Source organism: Balaenoptera acutorostrata, chromosome 5, assembly GCF_949987535.1.
Source record: "Balaenoptera acutorostrata chromosome 5, mBalAcu1.1, whole genome shotgun sequence".
Lineage (NCBI taxonomy): Eukaryota > Metazoa > Chordata > Mammalia > Artiodactyla > Balaenopteridae > Balaenoptera > Balaenoptera acutorostrata.
This window is the reverse complement of record NC_080068.1, coordinates 46,594,432-46,616,314: the sequence shown is the minus strand read 5'-3', so window position 1 is coordinate 46,616,314 and position 21,883 is coordinate 46,594,432. Positions and strand designations below refer to the sequence as shown.

General features: G+C 38.0%; 1 protein-coding gene across 2 annotated transcripts; it reads left to right on the top strand.

The window, feature by feature from the left end:
• The first annotated feature begins 430 nt into the window (after positions 1-430).
• On the top strand, positions 431-20,658 carry FGF5 (fibroblast growth factor 5). Of its 2 annotated transcripts, XM_007165604.2 has the most exons (3): positions 431-868; positions 8,641-8,744; positions 19,894-20,658. In XM_007165604.2, the coding sequence occupies exons 1-3, from the start codon at positions 508-510 to the stop codon at positions 20,239-20,241; spliced, it is 813 nt and encodes a 270-aa protein (XP_007165666.1). In that variant the 5' UTR covers positions 431-507; the 3' UTR covers positions 20,242-20,658. The 2 variants fall into 2 exon arrangements, with proteins under 2 accessions (XP_007165666.1, XP_007165667.1); XM_007165605.2 differs by lacking the exon at positions 8,641-8,744 and having other exon boundaries at positions 19,894-19,999.
• Positions 20,659-21,883: the final 1,225 nt, after the last annotated feature.

Genomic DNA, 21,883 nt, shown 5'->3' with positions numbered 1-21,883 from the left:
GCCCCAGGAGGACTCAAGGGCTCGCGGGGAGCTGAGTTCCGCGCAGCGTTGGCTCGAGTGGCGGGTGGCCGTGTGGCGCGTGAGAAGTGCTGGGGTGCGTGGCCTCGGTGTGCGCGCGCCCAGCGTCGGGGTGCAGCTTCTCTCCGCCTGGCTTCTCCTCCCACTCACCCTCTCCCGTCTCCTCCCTCCTCCACACCCCCGCCCCCGGGACGGCGAGGCTCCCTCCCCGCACCGGCCGGAGAGTACACAAAGCGGCGGGTGAGGGGAAGCTTCGCAGGCGTGCACCGAGCAGTGAGATCACTGGCGTTATAAATATCCCAGTGCCAGCGCCGAGATCCGTTCGGGTGGCCTCTCTCTCTCTCTCTCCCCCTCTCCCTCTCTCTTCCCCGAGGCTATGTCCACCCGGTGCGGCGAGGGGGGCAGCGCCAGAGGCACACAGCCGCGCGCGGGCTGCAGAGCCCAGAACCAGCCCTGCAAAATGCACTTAGGACCCCCGCGGCTGGAAGAATGAGCTTGTCCTTCCTCTTCCTGCTCTTCCTCAGCCACCTGATCCTCAGCGCCTGGGCTCAAGGGGAGAAGCGCCTCGCACCCAAAGGGCAACCCGGACCGGCTGCCACCGGTAGGAACGCCGGAGGAGCCAGCAGCAGCCGGAGCAGCAGTAGCACGAAGTCTTCCTCTTCTTCCTCTGCCTCCTCCTCCCCCGGGGCTTCTCTGGGCAGTCAAGGAAGTGGCTTGGAGCAGAGCAGTTTCCAGTGGAGCCCCTCGGGGCGCCGGACCGGCAGCCTCTACTGCAGAGTGGGCATCGGTTTCCATCTGCAGATCTACCCGGATGGCAAAGTCAATGGCTCCCACGAAGCCAATACGTTAAGTAAGTTGCCTGCTCTCCTACAAAACCTGTCCTAAGCGGGCGGCGGGAGTCTCGGGAGGGGACAGCTGGTGATTCCCTGGTCTGCAAGCCCACCTTCTGGAGCCCCGGCCACTGGGATCCAGCCGGCCCTCGAAACAGCCGGGCGGGTTGGGTGGAGATGCGTCTACGTGGCGGGCACACACTTTCCCCTCTCGTGGGTACGAGGAATGGTGATTACTGAGGTATAGGCTACCCGGAGGCTGGTGCAGACAGGCACCTTGTTTCCAGTTTGCCCTGGTCCCAAAGAGGAGTTCCAGCCTGTGCCTGGAGAAAAACCAAAAATCTCCTTTCTCCTCGTTTAGCTTCTGTTTACCAGACTCGCATTTTTCACTGGGCATCAAAGTGCACCCCTTTTCCCTGCCCATAACTGAACAGTTTTATTTAGAATAATCAGATCTCACATACTGCCCCTCACAATGGCTACCATAACCCCAAATTAATATTATATATAATGTATATATACATATGTGTATATGGATATGTCTATTGTAGATACGTACATATTTACACATTATATACATATAGAATATATATGTATGTTATACGGGAGACCAGACATTCCCTGTTTGGAAGAAGACAGTGATCTAGAAAACCGGACACGTTTAGAGAGGGAGACGTGATGGACATTAGAATTATTAATTGCGGAGTTGGGTTTAGCATCTTTTAGTATCTTGAAACCATGACCAGACCTTGTGAGGAAGAGTGGCCCGCCTTTGGTCCCCAAGGACAATTAGGGGAAAGTTCTTTATTTCAGAAGAAATTCAGAGGCGGTTCAATTCGGTACAGGTGAAAATTTTGTAGTTTTTTTTTTTAAGCCAAGTTTTAAATTTTCTTTCGGAGTTTAGCTCTCTCTCTTTCCCTCCTTTCTCATCTTCTCCTCCCTTCCACCCCATCTGAGTTTTCAGACCATCACTGCCACTCCTCTGATTCCTCTCACTGCCCCTCTAGGCAGCAGAGGGGAGAGATGATTTGCGGTTGTATGCGGGACTGGGGAGATCTCTGCGGGCCTTTTCCTCCGTAGGGCCAGATGGTCTTCCAGCCCGGGTTAGTCCAACAGACAGAAGCACAGCCCGGGCCTCAGAGGGACCCAGGGAGAGCGGAAACATGGCCAGGAGATACCGATGCGCACACGGTCACCCGGCTCCGGAGTGTCAGCCTGGTGGCTCCCAGGTGTACTTAACTTTCTCCGTCTCAAACCAATGACCCCACGGGTTTCTTCTTACCCAAGCTCCGGAGGAGCGCGGGCTCCACAGCGGGGCTGGCATCTGGCACCCGCCCCCGACAAGGGTTGGAGGTGTGCACGTCTGTGGGATGGCCGGCCGGCAAACTTCCTCCGGGGGATTCAGGAGGCTGGAAGTGGAAGAGCTGGCGGTTCGCGCCGGGAGGCGAGCGGGTCCACGCCAGCCTCCTGCCCCTGACTGGTCTTTCGGGCTCCGCCGCTCCAGCTGTCTGGGTTGCACGTGGCGAGGTGGCCTGGAGCACCAAACCCGAGAGAGGGCCTTCCCTGTCTGCCCCAGCGAGTCCCAGGCCCTCCCACACGCTCCTTAGAGGTGCCTGCTTTTATGTTTTAAGGTTTATTACACTCACTAATCAACTGACCATCTTCGGTGATAAAAGGCAAGGTCAGTTAGGGCGAAGGGGAATTTCCTAAGATTTAAGGGTAAGCAAGAGTTGTGTCTAGTTCAGTATTTCCATTTGTCCTCATTTTGTCCCACCAAACTCTTTTCCTCCACCAGCCATCAGAGCTCATTCCCCACTTCTAGTAATATTTTCCCCTTTCACTTACATGAACACTGTTTCTATTCTGTTCTTCTTGCAGTTTATCCAAAAAATCAGCCTCAACAGAGGATAACTTCTGTGTTCCCAAGGGAACATCCAAAGTTAGCCTGCAAGGAGGGCAGGTTGGACCCCAGAGGGGTAAAAGGATGTGCGGGAGGTGGGTTTCGGTGTGCTAGGGATCTCTGAAAACCAGACTTATTCCCAAGATATTCACCCTCTTCTCTTGGAAGAAATCATAAGAGACAAAGATTTTTGCAGCTTAGGCCTTGTGGAGGGGAAATTGTAGAAAAGGATAGAAAGGAAAATGAGAACAGATCAACAAAGAACACATTCAGCTAAAGAAGACATTGGCCAGTATTTATTTCCAAGGTACATTTTATTTTAAAATCCACTTTGAAAGATATCTAACAAAGAACAGACACAAAACACTGCTTTGTTTCTTAAACAAAACTGAAGTGCCTAAATAAAACTTTCTTAATTTAATGAACACTTTCCTAATTCATTTCAGTTTATAACAGCCTTTCAGAGTTTAGTCTGTGTCTTTCACTTGGCTTGCAATCATTCACTTATTCATTTATCCATTTATTCATGTACCCAACATAGGATACCTAGCTCACCAAGCTTGTTATTTTGGTTACTTTTGGGTTAGTTGGGATTTTTTTTTTCCTTTGCCTTCCATAGGTTTTTCTCACAGAGGAAAGTATAATTTAAGTGTTTAAATCATGGTGATTTTCAGCTCTGTGATGTCTGGAATGTCCAATAATATATCATAAGATTTTGCTACCATAGATCCGTGAAGAATTTATGAAATACGTCATGTTTAAAAGGATAGCAAGTAATTTGGAAGTTTAAAATGAATCTCTGTCTTTAAGTAGCTGTGAAAGAGAAACAGGCCCTGCTAATTGCAGTTGGTCATATACCTCTTTGTAGATAGCGCTTGATGGTTTCCTGATACATAATGTAAACTCAGGAGTTGTTTATGGAATGTTGGTTAGAGTAGATGAGGAACCATTTGTCCAAGTCTCTCAAGAGAAACTGAACGAGCTTGGACCATGAGGATAATGGAGAATACATCAGAGTTTTCTCTCATCATCTAATTCTACAGTCTGTGAGTTAGCAGTGATAGAAAACTTACATTATTTTGTCACAGCTTGCTACTTCTGTAAAGAGTCAAAACTTTGCCATGCCAAACAATCTAACAAGTTCTTTTAAACTCAATAATTTTCTGTAATGTTTGTCAGAAGAAATAAATATATGTTGGAATATATGTTTCACAACTATCTTTTGACATTAAAATTTTTGCAAATTGTGAATATTTTCTAGTTTGGCTATCAGAGGTACACTGGCCATAGATTTGAAATATAATTTGTTTAGTTAAGGAATACCACTTAATATATTCTTAGCTTCTCTTATACAGTAGTTATCCCAGGTTTTGAAGACAGGTAAACGAATCAAGCTCATTGCACATAAACTCTTATTATGAGGAAATACTAGGGAAGGGTGAAGAAAGATGGGCAAGACAAGATAGATGATAAAATCCCACTACTGAATAGAAACAAAGACTTTGTTTTAATTTCTATGCTTTCAAGTTTAGTTCCAAAACAATGCTTCTGTTGGCTTATCTTGGGCCATTGAAGAATAGGCAATCAAGTAATTGTCAATTTAGGGAGCAAAAGCTTAAGGCTATAGCTACACAAAGCCAAATTGTTCACATAAAATATAGAAATTCCAGTTTTGTATTTTGGCTAAACCAAACCCTCAGTTTTACTAACTTTTAAAAATCTGAATTCACTATCAATTTTGATGTTAATGTAAAGTCAACCTTTATATAGTCCCCAAAGCCTAAATAAACCAGAATCTCTATCTTCTGTACGGAAAAACTCAAGCAGAAAATTTCTATGTTGCTAACTTAATCAATGAAGACTACTAAACTGGATATTTCAAGACTCAGATTTGATAAAGACATGGCATATTTGTTGCTGTGTGAGCACAAGTAGAGAAACTTCAGTTTTAAATGATTTTTCTTTGAGGATTTTTCAGATGGGCTGTTGAAAGCTTCTGAATACATGGAATATCTGTATATCTTTCTCATTCACTGAGAAAAGAGAGAAAAAGGAGAAGTCTACATAATTTATCAGCCATCATTGATAGAGTCCTAATGTATTAAAAATTCTAGAGGGGACTAAGTAAGAAAACCTATATCCGGAATAATTTTACTTTGTAACGCATACTTATGCTTGTAAGTAAGTGGATTAAACAGTGTATAATCTGAGAGACACTGAGTTCTTGCATCCTTCAACCTAGATGTCAATTGCAAAATTCCACCAAGAGAGAATAACTCCTTCAGTTAAGCACTGCTTTTTTCTTTTTCTTTTTTTTTAAAATTAATTAATTAATTAATTAATTAATTAATTAATTTATGGCTGTGTTGGGTCTTCGTTTCTGTGCGAGGGCTTTCTCTAGTTGCGGCAAGTGGGGGCCACTCTTCATAGCGGTGCGCGGGCCTCTCATTATCGCGGCCTCTCTTGTTGCGGAGCACAGGCTCCAGACGCTCAGGCTCAGTAGTTGTGGCTCACGGGCCCAGCTGCTCCGCGGCATGTGGGATCTTCCCAGACCAGGGCTCGAACCCGTGTCCCCTGCATTGGCAGGCAGACTCTCAACCACTGCACCACCAGGGAAGCCCTGCTTTTTTCTTTTGATCCTCTTAAATGTGAACACCCTAGGAAAGATAACACATTGTCACTTGCACTTTAACTCTCTCCCTGCCCCACTCCCCCAGCAGTAGAGGGCCAAGATAGCAGGAGAGTACTAAGGCATGTGTCCATACATGTGTACATATGGGGTGTCCTGAAAAGGAAGAGAGGTAGTGAGAAGGTCAAAGAAACAATCCAATTTAGCAAACATTCATTGACTATCTATGATTTGTGAGACACACTTGGCCTTCCATAATTTTGCTTGGGGATACCATCTGGGCTTCCACGTGAACTGTAAATTCCCATCAAATTTATTATTACTGACTCCTAAGAGGAAATTACTGAAATTGAAAAAAAAATCAGTTTTAGAGAAATGTTTTCTGGAATTTATATATGTGTGATTTAATGCACATGGGTGTAAAATACTTAGAATTCTTTAATGAGTTACTGAGATTTGGCATGAAAAGTCAATAGGCCTGTGATCTTTTTGGGGTGCGGGGGCAGGAGGTTGAATTGCCGGGCTTGTAGAATCTGCTCCTATATTCTAGGAAAAAAGACATCATGAAATTGCTGTTGAAATTACTTTGGAAACTATGATCTTAACAAGGTTCCTAATATTACACCATAATTACATTATTTAGAACATCATACCAAAGTTGCCTATTTGAAAAAACAATTATTTCATCTAATCTCATCTTTTTTCTTTCCTGCATTCTTCATAATTTTAAATAGAATGATGTATGTAAAAGTATGTTTTTAAGCTTTCAATTAAATATAATTTTCTTACTGTTATAAAATCTTTTCATTCTCAGGCATTATATCATTTTTTATACCGGAACTTACAAGAAAAGAAACCATGTAGTATGTAATAAAATAACACTTTAATATATATTATTTCATTTTTCCCATATTTAAAATTTATTACAATGCAAATTTATATAACATATACATGCAGAATGTACAGTGTGTTGGGAAACAAGTTGAGTCAAGATGGGTCTTTCTTAAAAATAGAATATGTTGTCAGAAACCAATAGTTTACATAAGCAAAGCAGTGCTCCCATTAAAGATATATTTACAGAGTCCTTTTGTCTTGACCTCTTAAATGATAGTCTGCAAACATATATGCTTAATGAGAATTTTATCTTTTATGCTACCATGTATTTTTTTTCCACTAATACACAATAGATTTGCATTTACAAAACCAGGTAATTTTCCAGACAATGGTATAAAAAAACCTTTAACAATGCAGAACCAGGAGTAAACTGGGGGAAACATATGGTCAAGTCTCCTTTTCTACCAACTCCACATTGTCTCTTTTGTGGCTGTCATTCTACACATAGATGATTTCTCATGTTCTCCCTGTCTCATTTTTTAACAGACATTTACACAGTATTCACAATCACATCCCCCATCTCTGAAATATCCAAAATCATTAATGCTGTTTTTCAATATCATTCTGTAATTTTGATAGAAATATAACTTTGTATCAGATGTTTTATTCATGTTTTATTAATAATATTATTACAGCACTACGTTGTGTAGTAAATTTATCTTTACAAAGGATTCTATGTGCTTTGTTACTATTTGATAAAATGATAATGCTTTTAAATCTTTTTTGGGTATGCATCACAGTCAAATAATTTGCATAGCAAAATCTATTGTAAATAGCATTTTGAAAACATTTTGAAGGAAAGAATTTTTTGAGACAGTTTTTTTTTAGGAGTTTTTCTTCCTAGAAGCATAAGTAGTTCCTTTCCAACAGTTTTTAGATTTTTTTGGTTTGTTTTAAAGCAACAGCCACTAATAAAGTGGTAGCTGCAGTTTTCTTGAGATGTGTTTTATTTACTCTAGGCTAAGAATGCTTATCACAAGAACAATAGTTCCTTCATGAACTTTCTGATCAAGTATTCTTAAGAAATCAGGTTGAATAAATAAGCGACAGTATTTGCTACAATTATAGGTATTAGGTCGCATTGTTCAACATAAGTGCTCTATAAAGATATTCATATATGTGTTTACATGTATTATATATATATGTGTATCCACAATACACTGCATTTGGTAAGTTGAATAATTTTATATGAACTTCAATTACTGCAGGGGGACACTGCTGTTTTAAGAAAATCTGGTGAATTTCTCTATTCGTCATAGTCTTATTGACATATTCTAATTAGAATATGTACTCAAAATATTACAGATTGAAATGTTGAGATGTTTTTTCCCTCCTCCCTCCCATCCTTGCTTGTTTCCTTCCTTTCTTCCAGGACAAGTCCTTTTTTAGCTTTAGTGGACCATATTATTTTGTCCTTTTTTTTTGCATTTTGTTGTAGGCAATTAACAAAAAGCTCTATGCTTTTCTTCTGTTCATATAACATTACATACAAGTTTATGGTAAACAGGCAGGAATCCCAATTATATACAAACTATGAGTTTCATCTTCTTAAATACTCTAAACTGTGGTGTGTGACTTTCTTGACCCATTGGATGTGGACTTTCAAATTATTAAAGGAGACAGAGGGACATCGACTTGATAATTCTGACTACTAAATGTCAAATATAAACAATAACATAATAAATACCTCATTAAATTTTTTCCAGAAAAGTCACTCAAAATGCAAGATGTCTCAAACCATAATCCATCAAACACTTCACTGAGCCAATAGTCTCAGATTATTTATATTGCTTTCAGTATCTTATGTATAATCTTTAAATGAGCAACTCACTAAATGATAGAGTGTGATATATATTGATTTATCGATTTGTATTATGATCATTTGAGAAGAGGGATTTCTTTTATGTAAATAAGTATTATTTTCAAGGCTTCCAATGATTTATACTAATCTTGAGTACTGTCTTCTGTGCTTTAATATTAAAAGTACTGTATTATCTCTGACAGAAAAACAATGCATGAGGACTGTTTTGTAAAACATTTTAAAAAGTCTTTGCCATTCCTTTAGAACTTGAAAAGATTCTACTGTCAAACATTGATTACTAAAAGTGACTTATCATTTGTAAGAAGAAAAAGAATTACTAATGAAGCACAAATTTTTGAACCTTGAAATTTATCATTTTAAATGAATACTTGAGTGCTAGACCTTTTTATTTATTTTACATAATAAATGTCACAAAAAATAAGGATGTTAAATACTTTTTTAAAAAATCACAGTGATAAAGAATGGAGACAATCTACGTAGAAATTTAATTCTTCACAATGGTATATAGAAGAGTCTGTGTTTTATTTTGGGATTTCTGTCATCCTAGGTATTTTGGAAATATTTGCTGTGTCTCAGGGGATTGTAGGAATACGAGGAGTTTTCAGCAACAAATTTTTAGCGATGTCAAAAAAAGGAAAACTCCATGCAAGTGTAAGTAGAACCACTTTATATTTGTTAAAGGTGTTATAGAGATTTTATATTTGTAAAATGGAATGAAGTGATTTTCCAAATTGATAGGACAATTTGCCCAGAGAACTTAACTTTTTTTTGTTTTTGTAAAATTATATGTACATTAAACCAAGAGAATTGTATGTGTTTTTGTAAGTGGTCATTTAAATATTTTATTTACTTGAGAAGATAATATAGAATCCACAAAAAGTTTTAAGGGTAAGTGTATTCGAAAACAGCATTCTCTAAGTGATTGCCATTATTTATTTCTTAAAAGTGGTCCAAGTGAGGAGAAATGTTATGGAAATACTGTACTTTTAATTTACCTGTTTATGGTGATCGTGTGTGTGTTCAGTAGATCATGTTCTTAATTTTAAAAGCTACTCATGATGTCAAAACTGGAGTCTAAGTAATATAACGTATATTCATATTAATAAGTATGGAGGGAAGAAACCAATAGTGAGAAGACTTTGACCTTTAATAGAGAAATTTAATTTGATTCATTTGAGAAATTTTCATCTTGTTTTATTTATTTATTTATTTATTTATTTATTTTTGGCTGTGTTGGGTCTTCGTTTCTGTGCATGGGCTTTCTCCAGCTGTGGCAAGTGGGGGCCACTCTTCATCGCGGTGCGCAGGCCTCTCACTGTCGGGGCCTCTCTTGTTGTGGAGCACAGGCTCCAGATGCGCAGGCTCAGTAGTTGTGGCTCACGGGCCCAGTTGCTCCGCAGCATGTGGGATCTTCCCAGACCAGGGCTCGAACCCGTGTCCCCTGCATTGGCAGGCAGATTCTCAACCACTGCGCCACCAGGGAAGCCCCATCTTGTTTCTTTGTTGCATCAAAAACACTTCTTAAAACTATGAAGACTAATTTTGCACTCTTAAAAATTTCTTCAGCCCACTTAACACAGTTTGCAATCAATTTACAAATTATAGATTTCTATGCTTTGTTCTGAAAATGCTCATTACTTGGGAAGCATTAAAATGTTTTAAAGATAATAAAATATATTTAGCTTAGTTTTCCCGCTCACAGATTCTGTTTATTAGTATTAGTAGTATGCACAGCCCTTAAAAGTGATTTATGCTTTTTCTGTAGTGTACTGAGTTTTGTCATATTAAATCATTTTAAAAAGCAATTCTTCTTTAAAGCTACTCCTTTAATCCTTATTCACTTATTAAACAAATTGGAGAAATATCACTTTTCCAGTTTTCAAAGTATATAGGAAGTTTTAATTGAGTGCAATCAATTGGAACTTGCTAATTATGATTTGTTCTTTACAGACCTTTAAAAAATTGAATGAGAATTTCACTTGGTTTAATGTTTAAGACTTTCAATTTTCCTTTCTCTAGCATCTAAAGGTGGTTTGTTAATATCTCTTGGAGGAGACAGTAGAATTCAAGCTATTTCTACAGTTATTTGAGGATTAAATGAGATAATATATATAAAGCTTGTTAGAACAGTATTAGATACCTTGTAAGTACTCAATAAATTTTACCTATTATTGAATGATAATTTAAATATAGTCTAAATATAATAAAGTACTAAAATCTCAGTTTATTAAGATAGATGGGAAATCTTTGGTAACCTCTTTGATCATCCATTACAAGAATTAAAACCAGATTTACTTATTTCATCTTCTGAGCTGGTTGCTATATTCTAGTAAACCACAATATAGTGTTCATAAAATAATTGCTCTTTGATTTATTACATATCTTAAGGGAAAAAGTTCTTCATTGCTGTGGAAAAGTAGGACATGACATTTTATTTTTTAAAAAATATTTGATTTTTTAAAATCCACATACAAAATAAAAAACAATGATCAAGTGCATCGACACTGAATAACTTTTCCTTGATCTACTTTAAGGTGGTAAAAGATTGAAACACCTTCAAAATCTAAGCATCATAATAATATGCAATGCCTAAAAAGAAATTCTCTCTTATTGGTTTGCTTGTTTTGGGTGAAAATCTTAATTTTTTAAATATTCTGATTCATGCTTTAGTACATACGAAAAAATAGACTACCTTGGGGCAGCTTAAGGATAATTGCAACAGAAAGCGAAGTACTACAAATGGATGCCAATTAGAAAGGTCAAACTGAAAGGTTAGGTTACATGATTCCTCTGTCAAATGCAAGTAACAAATTTCCAGAAACTTGACCCAAATGTCTAAGGATGGCTGGCCGAAATAATGCAGATAATGCAAAAACAGCATCTGTTATTCTTTCTCATCTTGGCAGGCTAAAGTTATTTCATGGAATAATGACTTTTAAACAGTACAAAAGCAAGCCTTGCTCTTGTCACTCACTGAAGCCCTTTGATATAAAAGTCATTCTGATGACTTTGAGCTGAATTGTAGATAAAAAATTAAGCCCTATGATTATGTGGATTCTTTCTAAACCATTTGTCCAAGCCCACTTTCTCTTAGCATTTATTAGCACTTTTTCTCTAGATGGAAACCTAATTAAATTATAAAGTGATTTATTTTTAAGGAAGTTGAATTTAGAAATAGTATTAATTCTAACCATTATTAGTTTTATGCCAGATGGTTTCTTTCCTCTTTTCAGTTTCTAGTTAAACAAACATGTTGAAAAATTCTTCTTATAGCTAGCTTTAAATATAATTATTTGATTTAGTTTTGGTTTTTACAAAATTTCATCACCACTAAAAAGGCTAAAACCCCTTATACTTTTAGGATTAAATGTTGCTTAGGATTAGTGAGTTGCTTTAAACTAATAATTGTGCAGAGGCATTTAAAGAGTACCTTTATAATCATTTCAAAAATATATGTATATAAAACCGCGTTGTGCATCTTAAACTTACACAATGTCGTATGTCAATTATATCTCAATAAAACTGGAAAAAAATTTTAAATAAATAAAGAGTAACTTTAGGGTTTTATTTACAAAGTAAATGTGAACTATAAATCTAAAGTATTCATATAATTCTGGGGAAAGTAAACCCATAGCGTATCGAGAAATACTCATGGATAATAGGAGATTTTCAACTTCGTTTTTATAGTAACAATCAGACTATTAAAAATTAGCTACTTGGCAGAGGTAAAAGATTTGCATATTTCTTTAAAATCTCTTTCATTCACATTATCTCATTACATAGTTAGGTGAGGAAATAGTCTCAGAGATGTTAAATATTTTCCCAAGTTACCACAGTTAACGATTGAACCAGAATTACATACTTCAAAATTTCTCTCTCCCTTTAAATGCTATAATACTTGGTAGGGAAAAGTTAGCTTGAAAGAAGATATTTTGTTTCATTTGGAACTATTTACACTGTTTTCAGCTATTATTTTATAGGAATTAATAATTGCATGTTTTAATAATATTTTTGTATTACGTTTTAAAGAATGAATACTGTGGTTCATCCTTAGAATATTTTTGCTTGTTTCTCTCTCTCTCTCTCTCTCTCTCTCATTCCAAACCTTTTGGAGGATCTTTTTTTCCCATCTACTTCTGTGTCTCCTACTTGATTTTAAAGTCTAGAAAGGAGGGGATGTGTGCACCACAAAACTTGTCACACAGTTTTATAAATGTTGGTTATTCAGTGTGAAGATGAGTTGCATAGGGAACCCCCTTTTAGGATGTACTTTCAGAACAGAAAAGAGATCTGTTTTGTTCACAGAAACTCTTCATTTAGAAAATGCTTCATTGTCAGTGGACAGGAAGATGGTAAACACTATTATCAGGCCAGAAAGGTTAAACTTAGGCAACATACATGCTGATTTCCTTTGTGTGCTAAGTTTGTTAATTCGGTAAGAGAAGTTTTCATTGAACTTCAGCCATCTCCGTGTGCTCTGCTCATGCACTCAGTCAACCTACATACTCATAGTAATCTCCATGCAGCTCTCCTTAAGACCTTGACTGATAGACCCTAAGTAGACAATGCATTTAAATTCCTAGCGTGCAGGTTTTTTTCAGCATTCTTTATAAGGATGAAGGTGTCTGGTCTTCTTCTCAAGATGCCTTGGGAATCACTGAGAGTAAGAGCAGGTAATTGCTTCCCCAAGGGCTATGAGGGTTAGTCAGAGCCTTCACTGTGGCCTGTATCCTCTTTCTCAACTTATTCCCAGACTGCGGTGCTTTGTGGGGCTGAGCCCCCTTCTCTTTTGGTCTCTATCTCTGCCTGCCTGTCTGTTCGTGTTCCTCCTCACTCTGTTCTTGCTCTCACTTCAGGTTTATTGTCTTTATCCAAAGTTGCATAGCGAGCCTTTCTGGATTTATCTGAGGTGGGTCTAGATGTAAGAGTAAAAGGTCTTGACTGTGGTGGTGAAGAGCACAGTTCAATTGTGTCATTCTACTTAAGATACACTGTGTCATTTTACTTAATCTTTCTGTTCCTTGGTTTTATCAGCTATAAATGGAAGAAAATTAAAGTAAAAATACATGGTGATAGTTGAGCATTTTAAATGAGATAATACGTATAAAACACTTAGAATAGTTCCTGGAAAGTATTCAGCATTTAATGTTAGAACAGATCTTCCTGAATTTGCTCTCAGGCAGCTGTTTGATGATCCTCTATCTCCTCTCAGAATACTTTCTGATTTTGGGGTCAGGCAGCTGTGACCTCCTCAGATATTTAGACCAGCCGCAAATCCCATTTATTATTGGCCTCTTTTTCGTTAGGTCCAACTCGTCTTTCATACAGTAGCCCCTTTTCTCCTGGGTTTTCCTTTTTCCAAGGAACCTAATTTGAAAGCAAAATTCCCAGGTTCAAGATCTTAAAGAGGCAAGGATTTCCAATGGTCATAATCTCATAATTTTTTAAGATCCTTCTTGTGCATCATGTTTTTCCCCTTAAAAAAATCTAAATCTTGAAAAGGGTGGTTATCATGAATTCTTCAGTCTTTTCATAAAGTATGCATGATCACTTATTGCCTGTTGGGGAAAAACATTTTAGCTCATTTTAAAGATACAGAAAGAAGCACGTGGTGGAATTATTTTTGTTTCTCAGGGTTTTAGGGAATCATGTTTGGAAGGAAAGCTAGTTGCAGAGTTTACGAAATAGGCATGGAATGTGTGCTTGATCAGCCCTAAGCAAGGACTAGAACAGTCTCCTTTCCTGGTTTCAGAGGGTGCCAGCTGGCTTGCCCGGGATGAGAGTCTGGACTGGACTTCCTGAGCTGGGGACACAGTGAGGAGGAGTCCGCAGCCCCTAAAGCTGGGCATGTTTACTGAAAGGGGAAACGGAGGCTTGGGTAATGGTCATCAACATCATTAAAAAAATAAGTTATTAAGCACTCCACTCTTGCAGTCAAGACCCTGAGCTATAGAAAGGCATTGAAGAGAAACTCGCCTTGCCCTCTAAGAGCTTTCAATTTACATAGTAGAATTGAATAGCTAGTAATTCAGGCTAAAAAATGGGTTCAGTGTTCTACCTTCGCAGTAATTGTCAGTTTTCTCTTAATTTCACACTATGTAAATCTGGTTAGAGGGCTTATTTTATTGAGGAAATCTGCCTGTGATGAATGGACTTGTAATTTCAGAGATCCATTTCAGCCTAAAGTGAGAGATGGTGTTCTACGTCTTAGATGGTTGGGGGAATGGCACTTGTTTTTCATCAGTATTTTAATATGGAGCAACTTCAGGGCTGGTAGGACTATATAGAAGCCTAGGAGATGCCCTGGGTTTGTACAGTGTTACTGAAAGAGCTTGAATCTAGGAATCAGTAGATGAGATTTAAGTCACAGGCCTACCCTGGCACGTGATAAATGTGGGGCTTTAGACGAATCCTTTTCTTTACTCTTCTGTCTGGAAAATCAGGTAATAACATCCTAATAGTCATGGAATCATAGCAAGAATGAAATAATATATGTAAAACACCTGGCACATGGTAGCCCTCAATAACCCAGCTTTTTTGAGCTATTAAGAGCATCAGACAGTAAACTATCTTATACCATGCTTCTCCAAGTGTGGTTCTCACCTCACCTGCATCAAGATCACACAGGATGCTGGTTAATGATGTGATTCCAGGGTCTCAGCTCAGACTTACTAAAACAATCTTTGGAGATAGGGCCTGGGTATTCTGCGTTTTGACCTGGCTCCCTGAGTAATTTGAAGTCAAATTCAAGAGGTTCAGAGGAGGAGAAATCATGTGGCTAGCATTCTTCATTACCTTACCTCAGGCTGATTTAAATCCAACTTGTATATTTCCTTGGTTGCATGAAGAACTGAGACACAGAATGACCAGATACCTAGTGTCAAGCAGGAAGTATGACCATGCTCTGGAGATGGTCATACATCAACTGACCCATATGAGGCTTGTAAAGTAAAGAGAAAGAGGCAGCTCCTGTGCATGCATGCTACCCTGTTCTGGGGTTCTCTGCTTGGGAGCAGTTGGAGCAGGGTCTGGCTTTCAGCCTTCACTCACCACCAAAAGTGGGTGCTTTTGTGCTGGGAACATCCTTCACAACCATACGAAACAGCCTGGGCTTAGGGGACCTGATCCCGGCAGTCCCATTGGTGGGACTAGGGGTGGGAACCAAAATACATTGAAAGGGGGCAGGGAAACCAGAAGTGTAAGGATGCAGGCAGCAAGAAAACTTTGCTTAGAGCACAGCTTGGTCTTTAATTGTTTTCATTACAGTCTATAATAAGAGTTTAATTGTTTAATAATATTATATAGTCTATAATAGCATTTTAGTTACTTATATTTAATTATTTCTTAACTTCATAAAGTTTCTCAAGAGAAAGAGGCAAATCAAAGAAAACAAAGTGAAATAAAGAATTAAAATTGATTAAATGATTAAATAGCCTGCAGACACCAGGGTTTGTACTGCTGTTAGTACAAATTCAATCCTCTTTATACACCTCTTTCATACAATGCATATTTACTTCTTCAGTCACACATAATGAGAATCGGGACTTGTAGGCATAGCCCCAACTCATTTGCTACAAGAGTCTCAATCATCATAGAGCATGTTTACTAAGGAACAAAACTATGTTAAGAGGTTTTAGAAAGTTTTCTAAAATATTGTTTCAGAAAGAATTCTCTGTTTGGTTTCATTGACCTTCAGATTTTAATTAAGCAGAATTAGTCTTTTCTGGAATATCACAGTCAAAGTTTTACTTTCTTTGAACTGAATTTGACCTTTCTTTTAAATATTCACTGTGTGCCCTCATCACGTGAGGAGATGAGTAGAATCAAGGTAAAGTATCCTCCTAAGCCAAAAATTCTTGTTTTATTTAATAGCACTATATTGCCCCACCTCTGAATAATTTGCATATTCAAGCAAAAGTAGTTTAATTTAATTTTCATCTGTTTTTTTCAGTTAAGACTCCATTAAATTACATAGACATCAGCCAATTTAAACAGGTTAGTTTTGCAATTATGCCTTGTTGACTACAACTTATTTTTACACTTGCAAGGTCAAGGAGAAATTATAGAGAAAAACATAAATAATTTAAGTCAACAAAGAACATGGGCAGGACCATGGCTATATTGTTGTTCACTGTAAAAGTGACAACCAGCACAGTGTCTGGCATGTGATATACAGTCGATAAATATCTGTGGAATGAATCCACAAAAAACTGAGTTTGAAACAAAGATAGGGCCTCTTTACGAACATTTCAATGAATGCATTTGTTGTAGTGGCTGATGGTTGTAGGGTGGAGGTTGTGGGGGTCCTGATTTCAATAGCTTATTTGAAATTAGATTCACCTCTCTACTTCACAGCTGAACTGTAGATAAAGTCTTTACGTCCACTTCCCATTTTCTAGGGAAATAATCCAGTTCTATTGTTTTAAAAGTATATATATTGCTAAAGCACTTTTTATAATTCAAAGGAGATTTCACAAATTAAAAGTAACCTGGAAAGTTTATTATCTAAAATTGTGTAATGGTAAATGGTAAATATATTTAAATGGCTCTGCTGCTTGGTGACTCTGTTGTGAAGATGCTTCATGCGTAACATTAGGGACAGAGATGAACTGCTTAGCGTCGCCGTGTTGTCTGAACAGGGTTGGGAATACTGACAGGAATAGTCCATCCCTCCAGAAGAAACCAGATCTCCTGATGAAAAACTCACTATGTTTGTTTCAAATGGTTCTGTTCCAACGTAGCTGGAAGAATTTTTCAGACAAAATATTAAATTAGAATTCAATTAAGAAATCCAGAACAGTCTGACTGCCTTCACTCCTGTTTTAATGTGGGGTTTGGAATGGCTGAGGGCCAGCAAGTAGTGTGTGGGTCCTCAGAATTCTGAACATCTCTACCCCACGTGACAGTTAGGTGACCCTTGAAAAATCTAGAGCCTGAACAGCCATCCTCTTTAAGGCTTCTCTTAAGAAAGAACTTAGAACATGAACCTTGAGGGGGAAATGAGAAAGTTTTCAGATGGAATAATTTTCGGGGGTGGCGTTGGTAGGTTTTCACTCCATGAAAGACAGTAAGATGGAATTGCTATAGGTTAATATACCGTGTGTGTGTGTGTATGTGTATGTGTGCATGCACACGCATGTGTGTCTGTTGGCCACATCAATTTAAAAAGACAAAAAAAAAAAAAAGACATGTTCCTTCTTTATTTTTTTTGACACCATTAAGGAAAAAATAAGGTTAAATTATGCAGTACACTTAAAAAAATCTAACTGTCAAAATTGAATAAAGCAATCACTGCTATCTTTATTTCAGGAAAATGATTTTTTTGTGCGCGAAACAAGGGTAGAAGTCAGGTCTATAATGTATTATACATTAAAAATGTTATTCAAATAGATTTTAAGAAAAAAATCTGAGGTAGGGTAAATATACCTGCTACCCTTTTTAATGAAATCTCCCACACCTTTCTAAAATGCTTGTTCTTTTCTGTAGCAGAAAATATTCCAGACGGTTATAGCTTTTATTTTAAAATAAAACTTTGGGATTATCTAATTGAATGGGAGAGCATTGAAGTCCTTTTAAGAGCTAGGCAGGGGGCTTCCCTGGTGGCACAGTGGTTGAGAATCGCCTGCCAATGCAGGGGACACGGGTTCGAGCCCTGGGCTGGGAAGATCCCACATGCCGCGGAGCAACTGGGCCCGTGAGCCAGAATTACTGAGCCTGCGCGTCTGGAGCCTGTGCTCCGCAACAAGAGAGGCCCGCGCATCGCGATGAAGAGTGGCCCCCGCTTGCTGCAACTAGAGAAAGCCCACGCACAGAAACGAAGACCCAACACAGCCAAAAATAAATAAATAAATAAATAAATAAATAAATAAATAAATAAACTCCAATCTCTTAAAAAAAAAAAAAAATAGTGGCTTATAGCCTGCTAGAGACCAGTCCAGGGAATCGTCAGTAGACAAGTGCTTATATATAGCTTCATCGCCTCCAAATAAAGAGCTTTATTGATTGAACTACACTCGAATGTAAATAACCTGGATAGACTGTCGTACATAAGATAAATGTGCTGCTGGAAATACTCTGAAACTGGTTGTCTTCTGATATTGTCAGTACCTTGCACAAATCAAAAATTCCATGTGGCCATCAACAGTAGTTCTGTGTAGACTGCCTTGCAATGTTCAGACTTCTAGATTACAGTGTTGGGATCTGTATTGCAGAAGGAAGTTTGGCATTATTAGAAAAGCAAGGGAATTAAAGGACTTTTAATTCCATTATAGAACCTCTTGGTTTGATATAGAAAGAATCATCTGTGTGTGTGTGTGTGTGTGTGTGTGTGTGTGTGTGTGTGTTTAGTGTTCTTATATATAGGGGTCAAGATATTTGGTATTTCCAAGCCCAGGACGTTTATACAAATGGTGCTCCCTGAAATTGTGAAACATGTTGGTCTAGCCCAGGTTAGGAATTTGAATTCTTTGGGGGCTATGGACTCTTGTATTTGATGAAAGCTCCAGATCCTTTCCTTAGAAAAATATTTTGATTCTCACAATAGCCCTACAGTTGCAAGGATTGTGGATAAAGAGCCTAAAGCTAAGAACTCAATTGGCAAGATTGGCATTTGATCGCATGTCTGTCTGACACATTCTCACTTGCTTCCCCTATACTGTGGTCGTTCAATTTCCTCAATACGGCAAACTCAGCCTTTTCAGAGCTTGTTGTGGCCTGCTTGGTCATCCTCATCTCTTCTTCCTTTCTCCGTGCGTCCTAAGTGGAAGTCACACTGAACTACTTATAGTGGTGTCCTGCTGACCTGTGAACACACGATTTCTGCTCCCTGAAATCCTTTCTCACGTCACCTGCCTTGCTCACACCTTGTTGGACTTGAAGACTCAGCTCAGAAGTCATCTTTTCTAGGAAGACTTCCTGCCCTCTTCCCTGCTACCTCCATCCTCTCAGATGCCCTTCCTCTATGCTATCATTGTATCCTCTGCATACCGCTGTCATAGTTCCATTTATCAAGCTGCATTGTGATGGATGTCTACTTCTTTGCTTAATCCACTGTTCTGTGAGCATTTCAAGGGCAGAGTTGTGTGTGTGTGTGTGTGTGTGTGTGTGTGTGTGTGTGTGTGTGTGTGTGGAGAGAGAGAGAGAGATCTGGCTGAAGTATTGTTAGTGACTCCAAAGGTAATTATTTTCTTCCTGCCATCAAATATACTCTCCTGTATCACTGTGTGAAGATACATTCTTTCCTAAAGAACTCTAACATATGCAATATTAATAGGGCCATATGCTACCCCTTTCTCAGCACCATGAAGCACGCTGATAAGATTGAAAAATGTATTCTTGTTTCAAAGGATAATATGACCCCATTTCTCTGAATGAATTCATGTTTTACCCAGCAATTGTTTCTTAATAATATAGTACTATTTATTTTCTTGATGGCTTAAGAGGGGGAAAATCTTATAAGTTAAATTTTTAACTAAAAATTTCAAAGTAATTAAAAAGAGTAATAGAATTTAAATATACTGAGTTCCTGTTATCATTTTTATATACATTGATATTATTTCACGATTGTACATAGTAAACAAAAATCAGCATTACAAAGATGAATAAAGTAGGAATATAGAAACGAAAATAGTAATTTTAAAGCAACTCTAAAAGAAGCAAATGTGTCTTTATAAAAGAGAATGGAGTAGGAGGGCAGGGGTCAATGGAATTCTTGGTTTTTCTTTACAGTAAAAGACCTCATTTTATTACATGCTGAAAATATTATCACTACTTAAATTTCCTCTTCTTCTTTTATTCCCAGGCCAAATTTACAGATGACTGCAAGTTCAGGGAGCGATTTCAAGAAAACAGCTATAATACCTATGCCTCAGCAATACACAGAACTGAAAAAACGGGGCGGGAGTGGTACGTGGCCCTGAATAAGAGAGGGAAAGCTAAACGGGGCTGCAGTCCCCGTGTTAAACCTCAGCACATCTCTACCCACTTTCTGCCAAGATTCAAGCAATCAGAGCAGCCAGAACTTTCTTTCACAGTTACTGCTCCTGAAAAGAAAAAGCCACCTAATCCCATCAAGCCAAAGGTTCCCCTTTCCGCACCTCGGAGAAGTCCCAACACAGTGAAATACAGACTCAAGTTTCGCTTTGGATGATATTCATCTTGGCCTTGTGAGAAACCACACCTTCCCCTCAGGAGTTTCTGTAGGTGTCTTTGCGGTCTGAAGACAACTTTTTGGACACAGCTTCAGTTACACTACACTGTACTGAAGTCAGGACATTTGTTTCAGTTTGGCTGAAACAAAAATGTCTCCCGATAGGAACTAAACTGGAATTCTTTGTACCAATATAGGGAGTTCACTGCTTTAGTTCAGTATGACATAAAGCCTTTTGCTTTATGTTTGGTGCATACTGGGACTCCGTTTCCAGAAAGTTAAATGGTAGGGATTATGTATTTTTCTGACTTTTACAGATCAACCTGAAAAAGCATACGATACATTTTTATTTTTGGTTTCCAAAGACTATTTTGATGCAGATAAAAGTATTTTATTAACGTTTGTTTTTTGTTTTTTTTTAAAGTACCTTGCATCGAGCATATTTTCTTACTTTTGTTATTTTTAATTAATGACATAAAACAGCCATTTTAATGCAATTTATGAATTATAAATGTGTTTATAGCCTGTTTATAACATGTGGATTTCTTTTTCATTTTTCTTATTCATTGCACTTTTAATTTTTATTGTGATTATTTTTTTTTTACCATACCTCAGATAATGTAAGTTTAGTCTTGCATCTTAAAATGTTTAAATTCTCTTCAACAGCACCAAATGTTGAGCTTGGGTTTGTATGTGTGTGTGTGTGTGTGTGTGTGTATAAATTCATGCTATTATGTGGAATCCTGTCTCTTTGGTGGCTGGGCTACAATGAGTGGGAAGTAAGGAGAAAATATAAGGACTTTTTTGGTGGAATTAAAAGTTGGAGATAAGGAAAAGGATTAGAGGTACAAGTACATTGAGTTTGCAGCATTTACTGACATCCAATTCTGCCTTGCCTTCACTTCTCCTTTTATCTACCCTGCCCTCATTCTTTAACAGCTGGAGGAATACATTTTATTCTGTCCATCAAGCATACACTATGAAACCAGAGTGCTTAAAATACCTCTTTTATGACCCTCTGCTATCTCCACTCTGTAGATCCACAGGGAGCAACCCACTTAGTGGAAAAACACAGAGAACTGAAGGAGATGAATCATGTAACAGTTACCCATGTCAAGTCCCATTGTCAAAAAATATTCTTATTACTCAGTTAAACACACTTTGAGTTTCCTATCCTAAAGGTAACCATCCCAGTGAATAGATCTGCCCTTTTATAAGGAAAATTTCTGATGTATGTTTTTAAAAAGTTGACTGTGCAATATGGGAAACTTAATTTGGAAATTTGATGAGTTGAAAATGGCACTTAATTGTCAGCCCAAATACTGGATGTTGGGCATAAATCACAGAAAATTTAACTTAAAAGAATTTACATAATTTATTTTCTTGGGTAATCATTTTTATGGAGTTCTATGAAACATAAGTGTTTATCTTCAGAAATGTGGCAATAAAAATGGTAAAGCTAATGTTTAAAAGTATGTCTCATAGGAAGAGCAAAAGCATTCACAGAAAGTTTATGGTTTGTATTTAAGCATGTTTCTTTTCTTTTAGAGAATATTGCTAAACTTCTTTTAAAAACAAAGTATGGTTTATTTTGATGCACAAATGCAAAATAGAAACTCAGCAAAATTGAACTTACTACCAT